Source organism: Pantherophis guttatus, chromosome 8 (assembly GCF_059756535.1).
Source record: "Pantherophis guttatus breed Tessera chromosome 8, ASM5975653v1, whole genome shotgun sequence".
In the NCBI taxonomy this organism is placed as follows: domain Eukaryota; kingdom Metazoa; phylum Chordata; class Lepidosauria; order Squamata; family Colubridae; genus Pantherophis; species Pantherophis guttatus.
The window spans coordinates 3,779,052-3,789,068 of NC_142070.1; the positions used below are offsets into that span (position 1 = coordinate 3,779,052).

The 10,017-nt window shown below is 49.6% G+C and overlaps 1 protein-coding gene across 2 annotated transcripts; it reads left to right on the plus strand.

Moving 5' to 3' along the window:
* The first annotated feature begins 812 nt into the window (after window positions 1–812).
* LOC117656944 (uncharacterized) lies at window positions 813–9,135 on the plus strand. Of its 2 annotated transcripts, XM_034405108.3 has the most exons (5): window positions 886–972; window positions 2,283–2,574; window positions 4,969–5,139; window positions 7,358–7,407; window positions 8,826–9,135. In XM_034405108.3, the coding sequence occupies exons 2-5, from the start codon at window positions 2,331–2,333 to the stop codon at window positions 8,871–8,873; spliced, it is 513 nt and encodes a 170-aa protein (XP_034260999.1). In that variant the 5' UTR covers window positions 886–972; window positions 2,283–2,330; the 3' UTR covers window positions 8,874–9,135. The 2 variants fall into 2 exon arrangements, with proteins under 2 accessions (XP_034260998.1, XP_034260999.1); XM_034405107.3 differs by lacking the exon at window positions 8,826–9,135 and having other exon boundaries at window positions 813–972; window positions 7,358–7,719.
* Window positions 9,136–10,017: the final 882 nt, after the last annotated feature.

Genomic DNA, 10,017 nt, shown 5'->3' on the forward strand with positions numbered 1-10,017 from the left:
TTTAGTAAAGGCAATTCCGGATTATAAATACTTTGCCAGATCTCCAATTAGTGCTTTTAAAATTGTTTAGAGAATGGGTGGTTTTGAGACTCGGTCTGAAAAGTCTATTCCCCATGCCACATCCAAACTAATTCTTGTCATTTTAAATTTGGAGAAGACTTCCGTATTTGAAAAGGAGAAGGCAGACGTGCATTATTGCACGGAGAACCAAATTTTATCTCCGTCTTCGCTCTTTGTTTCGTTTTTGAGTTTCAGCGTATTAATGGACAGATCTAAAAAAATTGGGTAGATTATTCTGGCCTGGGCTAAATCTTCTCCCCTTTTAAATATAAATTTTAAATACAAATTTTAATCTGTTTAAATTATGGGGTATTTTAAATTCAGCCAAATTATTTAATTCGTTTTTAATCTATTTTAAATTTTTGTATTTCTGTGTTTTATCTTCTGGCTGGTTCACCGCCCTGAGTCCTTCGGGAGAAGGGCGGTATAGAAATAAAATAAAATAAAATAAATAATTCCGCTAACCACGAATAAACCATCCCACGGAATACCGAAGCTAAATCATGCAGGGAGGAGGCCTTTCCGTCTGCAGCGATGAATTTTCAACTTTGAAAGCCAGCAGATGGGAGGATGACTGAATTTTGTAAGAACGCGAAAAGCCAGGATTGACTCACCAAGGTGTTAACACCGAGTTTTGGAGTTAGTTTTCCCTAACCAAGAACAGGGCACCACCAGGAAATCTCGGGGGCGAAGGGCGGACTAGGAATTCTGAACACAGACGAAGCCAAACCGTCTTCGCCATTGTTGAGTGTGGTTGCCGGGCGACCAGCAATTGGCCATCAGTGCTGTTTGTCATCAGAGTTGTCTGTTCACAACTATCGGTCCCGTAGAAGTTGTGCTTCGCTAGACACAGACACACAAACACTGCACACTGGAGAAAGCAGGTTGGAAGCCAGCAACCGCCAGGCACAAGTGAGAGCCAGGATTGGGGCTGGCTGGCATAGGATAAGCCTGGCACCCCAGCCACCATGGGCTGAATTGGCAGGGCAGGGGGCAGACCTCTGTATGGTGAGGGGGCTCAAAGAAGGGAGAAGCCCCCCCCCCTCCCCAAAGTCCGGGCTGAGCTAATGGAACTGGCAGATGATTGGGACTACAGCTCCCAAAATCCCTTGCCGGGACCAGCAGGCGGGCAGTGGGTTGAAGTGACTCTGGCTGAAGTGGGGGGGGGGTTTGGCGGGGGAAGGCCAGAGGGTAGCGGGGGGGTCACGTGATTGGATGCCCATAAAAAGAGGCGGGGTTTTGAAGGGTCGTAGCTGCCATCTTGACTTTTTTGACTGCCTACATCAGTTATCGGTTTAGTTATCAGGATAGTTGGGCCGGGAAGGAAGGGAGGGAGGGAGGGAGGAAAGGAAAGAAAAAGGGAAGGGAGAGAGGAAGGATGGAGGAGAAAATAAGGGAGGGAGGAAGGAAGCAAAGGGAAGGGAGAGTGGAAAGAGAAAAGGGAAGGGAGGGAGGGAGGAAGGGAATAGGGCAGGGAGGGAGGAGAAACAGGAAAGGAAGGGAGGGAGGAAGGGAAAGGGAAGGAAGGAGAAAAGGGAAGGAAGGAAGAAGGGAGGGAGGAAAGGAAAGAAAAAGGGAAGGGAGAGAGGAAGGATGGAGGAGAAAAGGGAAGAAGGAAGGAAAGGGGAAGGAAGGAAGGAAGCAAAGGGAAGGGAGAGTGGAAGGAGAAAAGGGAAGGGAGGGAGGAAGGAAGGGAATAGGGTAGGGAGGGAGGAGAAACGAAAGGAAGGAAGGGAAAAGTGAGGAAGGGAAAGGGAAGGAAGGAAGGAGAAAAGGGAAGGGAGGAGAAAAGGGAAGGGAGGGAGGGAGGAAAGGAAAGAAAAGGGGAAGGGAGAGAGGAAGGATGGAGGAAAAAATAAGGGAAGAAGGAAGCAAAGGGGAAGGAAGCAAAGGGAAGGGAGAGTGGAAGGAGAAAAGGGGAGGGAGGGATGAAGGAAGGAAGGGAATAGTGCAAGGAGGGAGGAGAAACGGGAAAGGAAGGGAGGAAAAAGGGAGGGAGGAAGAGAAAGGGAAGGAAGGAAGGAGAAAAGGGAAGAAAGGAAGAAGGAGGAAGGGGAGAGAGGGAGGAAGAAGAAGGAGGAATGGAAGGGGAGGGAGGAAGGAAGGAAGGAGAGGAAGAAGAGGAAGGAATGGAAGTGGAGAGAGGAAGGAAGAAAGGAGGACCACGGTCCCAATCGGCCCCTCCATCTCCCTGAGGCTGGGCTGCTTCTCCTTTGGGGCAGATGCTGAGCCTGACCGTTTGACCAAGCGGGACCCTCCTCCAGCCAGCGATGCTGCGCTCCTCCAGCCGCCCGTCAAAGACCCCGGTGCCCCCAGAGGACCTTTCGCTGCCCGAGGCCTACAACCTGCTGGCTGCCCTGATGCAGTTCATCGGGATGGTCGTCCTCTGCGTGGCCATCTACATGCGGAATTGGGTTTGGCTGGAGCCCGATGAGACCCACCTCGGACCCCAGCCGGTGGCCTTTTACAGCTTCGGGATACCCTACAAGGTGAACACCTCGAGGAACAGCTCAGGTGAGAGCACGGCCTTACACCCCTATTTGCACCAAGGATGGCTAGAGAGGGGGGTCTTCGGGAGTGGTGCGGTGGCCTAGAGGTGGAGCTCTCGCCTCACAATCAGGAGGCTGTGAGTTCAATCCTAGGTAGCGGCAGATATTTCTCTCTTTCTTGGCACGATGAGAATTTATCTGCTGAATAGAACTCCGCACTGGTGACAAGAAAGGCATCCAGCCAGTAAACACTCTGCTACCTCCATTCAGTTGCTCAGACTCCATCCCGCAAGGGATTATGGGGTCGTTAAAAGATGATAACGATGGCTAGAGATAACGACATTAAGATTCTTAATTTCTTAAGAAATTAATATTAATATTAATATTAATATTGGAACAAGATAAAAACATGGATAGTAGAAATAACAGATTACGAAATTGAATTAGAACCCGAAATTTTTTTATTAGGCATGATAAGTCAAGTAGCCCTTGACTTATGACCACAGTTGGGCCCAACCTTTCGGTCCTTAAGTGAGACATTTGTTAAGCGTGCTTTGCCCCCCCCCCATTTTACGACTTTTCTGGCCACCGTTGTGAAGCGAATCAGTGCAGAGGTTAAGTTAGTCACCTGGTTGTTAAGTGAATCCGGCTTCCCTGTGGACTTCGCTCATCAGAAGGTCGCAAAAGGGGATCACGTGATCCCGGGACACTGTGACCGTCATAAGTACGGACCAATTGCCAAGCGTCTTGAGTTTTGACCACGTGATCGCGGAGATGCTGCAAAGGTCGTAACTGTGAAAAACGGTCTTAGGTGACTTTTTTCCACTCTGAACAGTCAGTAAATGAACTAGACTTAGAATAACTTTATTGTCGCTCTGAATATACACTAATCGGCATACATTAAATTGAAATTTCGTTGCATGCAGCTCTCAAAGGGTCTCCACCAGTGGTGAAATCCAACTTGTTTTACTACCGGTTCTGTGGGCGTGGCTTGGTGGGCGGGGCAGGGGAAGGATACTGCAGAATCCCCATTCCCTCCCCACTCCTGGGGGAAAGATATTGCAAAATCTCCATTCCCATCCCACTCTGCGGCCAGCCAGAGGTGGTATTTGCCGGTTCTCTGAACTACTCAAAATTTCCGCTGCCGGTTCGCCAGAACCTGTCAGAACTTGCTGGATTTCACCCCTGCTCTCCACCTCCAATATAGCAGTAGCACTTAAGACTTATATACTGCTTCATAATGCTCTACAGCCCTCTCTAAGCGGTTTACAGAGTCAGCCTCTTGCCCCCCAACAATCTGGGTCCTCATTTTTCCCACCTCGGAAGGATGGAAGGCTGAGTCAACCTTCAGCCGGTGAGATTTGAACTGCCGAACTGCAGCTAGCAGTCAGCTGAAGTAGCCTGCAGTGCTGCACTCTAACCACTGCGCCACCTCGGCTCCATATACATTACATATTATAACTATTGTAAATCAAGGATTACCCATAGTACAGTTAGTATATAAAGTACAGAACTGTTGATTTACAACAGTTCAAAGTGAAAAAAGTGACTTATGACTGTTTTTCACACTTATGACCGTTGCAGCATCCCCCGTGGTCACATGAACAAAATTCAGACGCTTGGCAACTGACTCATATTTATGACAGGTGCAGTCTCCCTGGGTCATGTGATCCCCTTTTGCAACCTGACAAGCAAAGTCAAAGGGGAAGTTAGATTCACTTAACAACGGTGTTACTAACTAATCAATTGCAGTGATTCACTTAACAACTCTGGCAAGAAAGGTCGTAAAATTGGGGAAAAAGCTCACTTAACAAATGCCTCACTTAAGGACAGAAATTTTGGGCTCCCTTGTGGTCGTAGGTCGAGGACTACCTGTATAGCATATTTGTATACTCTCCGACTCAATGACTCTCTGCAGTTCACAACAATCCAAGAAATACAATACAGGTAGTTCTCGACTTACAACAATTCATTTAGTGACCATTCAAAGTTACAACGGCACTGAACAAAAGTGACTTGTGACCGTTTTTCACACTTACGACCGTTGCTGCATCTCCATGGTCACATGATCCAAATTCGGATACTTGGCAACGGACTCATATTTATGACGGTCGCAGGGGTCTTGTGATCCTCTTTTGCGACCTTCCAACAAGCAACGTCCGTGGGGAAGCCAGATTCACTTAACAACCATGTGACTAACTTGTAACAATGGCAGCGATGCGCTTAACGACGGTGGCAAGAAAAGTTGTAAAACGGGGCGAACTCACTTAACACGTTTCTCCCTGAGCAACATAAATTTGGGGCTCAGTTGTGGTCCTAACTCGAGGACTCCCTGTAAAGCCAATAAGATGCTGCTCCTGCCTTTTGCCAATGTGCATTTGATGACCTACGATGTCTTGGTTTTCTTTCTTTTTTGCAGAATATTTATATTTTTTCCAGAAGGACCGACATGCGCTGAGTCTAATTGTGATCACGGTTTGCTTTCTGAATCTCTGTTTTGGCGTCACGGCCTTTCTCCTGGATTACCTGGAATTCCAGATGCTGGAGAAGTATCGGATTACGCTGGTCTCTTCCTTCCATATTTCCTCAGGTAATGGTCAGGCTGCCTCCTGTTTGCAGCTGGGTGTTCTGTCCCCCTACCCTACACGCACCCCCACAGATGGCCTGGAGTTAATAAGCCACACGACAAAACTCTTTGAAGATAAAGCTGGCAGCAACCCAGTGGCTAGCTGCCAATTCAGACTTTACTCACACAAAACAAAGATTAGACTGCCAGCATTCCGATAAAACAGGCAGAGTGTCAGCAATACAAGGATTCATCCAAATGCAGTCCAATAAAGCAGGCAAAGTCCAGTAACGCAGAGATCATGGATTATTTCCAGTTTTTGCTCGTCACAAACTGAACTGGCCACCACACCCACATTTATACCCTGTGACTCACTATACCCAGAGTCACTATACCCAGTGACTCAGCTAATCTCTGGCACGCCTTCCCCTCTGCTGCGCACGCTTCTCCCTGCGCCTCTGTCGCGGATCCAGCCAGCACTTATCTTCTTCATCGCTGTTCACCTGTGGCTGCGGGGACGTGCTTGGCTCTGAGCCTATCGTTTGGCCTTCGGTGTCCTCCGGAGGCATTGCCAGAGAGGAGGGTCCTGGAGAGGGAGGCCTTGCCAACTTCTCTCCCTCAGAGTCTGCATCTGTCGATAGCCCAGGCTCAGGCAACGGAGCCACAACACTGGGGATTAGCTTGCTCTGTTTTAGTGATTTATTTGGGGAGAGGCTGGGAAGGAGTCTGTGTTGGCTCATATCTGGGCAGGGTTGGCATCGTGACCATCTTCTTCTTCTAATTCTCTTTTTGTTGTTGTTTGTTGTGGCCCGCCAGCGGCAGCAGATTCGGATAGTGAGGAGGTTGGGGAGGAACATGGGCCAGTCCTGGAGTCTGGGGAAGGCTCTGACCAGGGCTCTGAGTTGGAGGCAGAGAGGAGGCCAGGGCCATCTGGTAGTTATTTGCTACCTCCGGAAACTCCGGAGTCTGACATCAGTGAGGCAGAAGAACAGCGGGAGCCTGTTCCCAGCATGTGCATGCACAGAGCTGCCAGAAGACAGGAACAATTAAGAAAACAGGGTCGACTTGGGTGTAAGGCTTGGAGATGATTTGCCCTCCCGCGACCGGGAGTTGAGCTTTTGCAGGAAGCAATTAGTTCATCTGGTCGGTAAAAGCTCCGGGAAAGTTCTGTTTGAGTCTGCTAAGTTTGGTCTTGCCCTGCATTTGCAATTACCGTATTTTTCGGAGTATAAGACACACTTCCCCCCCCCACCCTAAAAGTCCAAGTGCTTATTTCGAGGTTCAAAAAAAATATAAGACAGGGTCTTATTTTCGGGGAAACACAGTAGTTGCTGGAGTGAAATTTCTTGGTGTTCAGGTGCTGCAGTGGGGTTCTGGGTCTCGAACCGTTGTCCATCTCTGAACATCCAGCCTCTGGACAACCAGGATTTTGGCATGTTGGCTTCTGTCTCTTCTGACCGTAATAGGGATTCCACCTATTCCACCCCAAACGGTGTTGTGGCCCGTCAGCGGCCTGTGCAGTTAGTAGCTGATTCCGACAGCGAGGAGGCTGGTGTGGTGCTGCGCCAGCAGCCTGTGCAGCTGGCGCTCGAGTCAGACAGTGAGGAGGCTGAAGAAGATGTGGTGCCAGAGGCGGGGATTCAGCCAGGGCCTTCAGAACCTCCAGAAGCTCCCTTAAGTGAAGAGGAAGTAGAGGAGGAGCCTCTTCTCGATGCACAAGCGCACAGAGCTGCGAAAAGGCAGGAGTGGCTCTTCAGGAGGAGGTCTCCTCGAGAGTAAGGCTTGGGGCTAATTGGCCATTCCCTTAGCCTATTTAAGGAAGGATGACGACAGATGCAATTTGCAGGAAGCAACTTCGTTCATATTCCTCCGGGTCTTGATTCCAGAAATGTTCGATTCAGCTCTTGATTATCTCTTGTCAGTTTTCCTGCAAATTGCTTCTGGGCATTCTGCCAACCACAGTAAGTTTACGGTTATCTGAAATACTGTGCCTCAGAATGGAGTTATTATTCTTTGGATTCACGTCGGCTGTTCATGAAGTTAAATTAACAGCCCTTGTTCAGAAAAGACTGATTTAAACTGTACTTGTGTTCGAACAACTGCTAAGAAAGCTCATGAGTAGTCCTTAATTAGTAAACTAAGGTTTGTACGGACTTTGTGTGTGCTGCGTTCTTTGGGGGCCGTAGCTGGGGCAGAACAAAGGGGTCTTTCGCAGCTCTTTTTTCCTTCCTCTTTTTTGCAGGGATATCCACCACGGTACTCATAGCGATCTGCGTTTGGTGCTTTAAGAAGGTGAGTCGATGGTTCGTGGAACCCGAACGGAAGAAATACTCCATGTTGGTTCATTTTGGAGAGAGCTTCTACATTGGCTTGTTGGCCTTCGGCTGTGCCATCTGGGCTGTGACCTTCACCCTGTGCGCCATCAGGCTGACCTCGAAGCTGAAGACGTCCGGCAAAGCTCCAGACGCAAAACAGTAGAGGACATACCGCCCCGCCCCCAACGGGCCACTTCAGCTCTTGGCTTCTGCCCTTGGGAGCCATTAAGGAAAACATAGGATCCAAATCTTGCCTTCTATATTGTGATTCCTTCCCTCCTTCCCCCCTACATCCCTTTCTTCCTCCCTCGCTCTCCATTTCCACCCTCCCTCTCTATTTCTTTCCTTCCTCTTCCTCTCCCTCCCTATCCATACTTCCCTCCCTCCCTCCCTTCCCTCCTCCTCCCTCCCTCCCCCTCCATCACTTCCTCTCTCCCCCACTTCCTCCCTCCCTCCATCACTTTCTCCTTCCCTCTCCATTTCCTTCCTCACTTCCTTCCTCCCTCCCCCATCACTTCCTCCTTCCCTCTCCATTTCCTTCCTCACTTCCTTCCTTCCGTTCTTTCTCCTCCATCACTTCCTCCTCCCCTCTCCATTTCCTTCCTGCCTCCCTTTTCTTCATTTCCTTCTTCACTTCCGCCCTCCCTCCCTCCCCTCCTTCCTTCCTCCCCATCCTCCCTCTCCATTTCCTCCTCCCTCCATCCTTCCCTCCCTACCGTCCTTCCCTCCATTCCTTCTTTTCCTTCCTTCCTTCCTTCCTTCCTTCCTTCCTCCCTCCCCCATCACTTCCTCCTTCCCTCTCCATTTCCTTCCTCACTTCCTTCCTTCCGTTCTTCCTCCTCCATCACTTCCTCCTCCCCTCTCCATTTCCTTCCTGCCTCCCTTTTCTTCATTTCCTTCTTCACTTCCGCCCTCCCTCCCTCCCCTCCTTCCTTCCTCCCCATCCTCCCTCTCCATTTCCTCCTCCCTCCATCCTTCCCTCCCTACCGTCCTTCCCTCCATTCCTTCTTTTCCTTCCTTCCTTCCTTCCTTCCTTCCTCCCTCCCCCATCACTTCCTCCTTCCCTCTCCATTTCCTTCCTCACTTCCTTCCTTCCGTTCTTCCTCCTCCATCACTTCCTCCTCCCCTCTCCATTTCCTTCCTGCCTCCCTTTTCTTCATTTCCTTCTTCACTTCCGCCCTCCCTCCCTCCCCTCCTTCCTTCCTCCCCATCCTCCCTCTCCATTTCCTCCTCCCTCCATCCTTCCCTCCCTACCGTCCTTCCCTCCATTCCTTCCTTCCTTCCTTCCTTCCTTCCTTCCTTCCTTCCTTCCTTCCTTCCCTTTTTGTGATATGGTAAAAAAAACCCTCTCTTTACCGCAGAATCCCATCTTCCACCCCAAAAAGGTGATACTAGGGAAGCTGTGCTCAGCAAGCCAGGTTTGGGATTGACAAACCAGCCTAAGGAAGAGATCTCCGTCGGAGACGTCATGCGACATTCTGGCTACATGGGATCTCCGTGGCAGGAAAAGAAGCCAGGCCAAAGGAAGACAGGACAAAATTGCTTGGGGGCTGCGAGTCGGGGGCACATCTTTAGAATCCAGCATTTGCAGAGTTATTATCTTGGGATCAACTCAGAGTGATCCAGACAGACTTTCCTCTGCTTGCCTCCAAAAATTTTTTTTAAAAAAACAAAACCTTCAAAATAAAGATTATTTTACTATTTATCCTAGTCCTAGACCTATTTTATTTCCATTATTTATTTATTTTTTTGATATGGGGTGAATTGGTTGGTTCGCTGCCTGATTCCATTCCAAGCAAATAACCAGATGGACAACTGTTCTCTTGGGGATGCCAAGGGGAATAATAAAAATACATTTTCCTGATTTAAAACGTCAGGACTGCCCGATCCACCTGGGAATCTGTTTTTAAGAGCTTGGGGGCGAGAGAGGAGCTGGCCATGGGGCAGGGGTGGGTTCTAACCGGCTTTACTACTGGTTCGCTTTGTGCGCGCGCTTCGCCCGCGATTGCCTCTTCGGCCGTGCGCTTTGCGCGCGATTGCCGCGCGCGTGCTCACTTTGCTCCCCTGCGCACCAAACTTGCGCTTTGCGCAAGCGCGTTGCGAATCTGCCCAGCTGAGATGCGGCAATCCGCTCTGCCGCACCTCTCAGCTGGGCGAAAAAAGAAGAAATATAAGGTCGGAATAACGCGGGAGGGCCCAGCTCCCGAAGAAAGAGAACCGGTTCGGTGACATAATAGCATCACCGCTACCAGTTCAGCCGAACCGGGCTGAACCGGGAGCAACCCACCACTGCCATGGGGGCACTTTGATTCTAAGCTTGCATTGTCAGGGCCCTATGCCTGATCCAGCCTTGCAACAAATCTGAACCACCATAAGGGGGCAGTAAAGAGGGGTTTACACTGCCCTCTGGTGGCTGTTTGGAGATTTGCATACTTTTAAAATCAGAACCGCTCTAGGAGCTGAATTAAAGGGTTAAACTAAAGGGAACTTCCATGATTAGAGACATGGAGATGCTGGATAAATAAGGAGAAACTTATCTGGCTTCCCCGAATTAGCCTTCGGTACATGTAGTCCTCGACTTACAGCA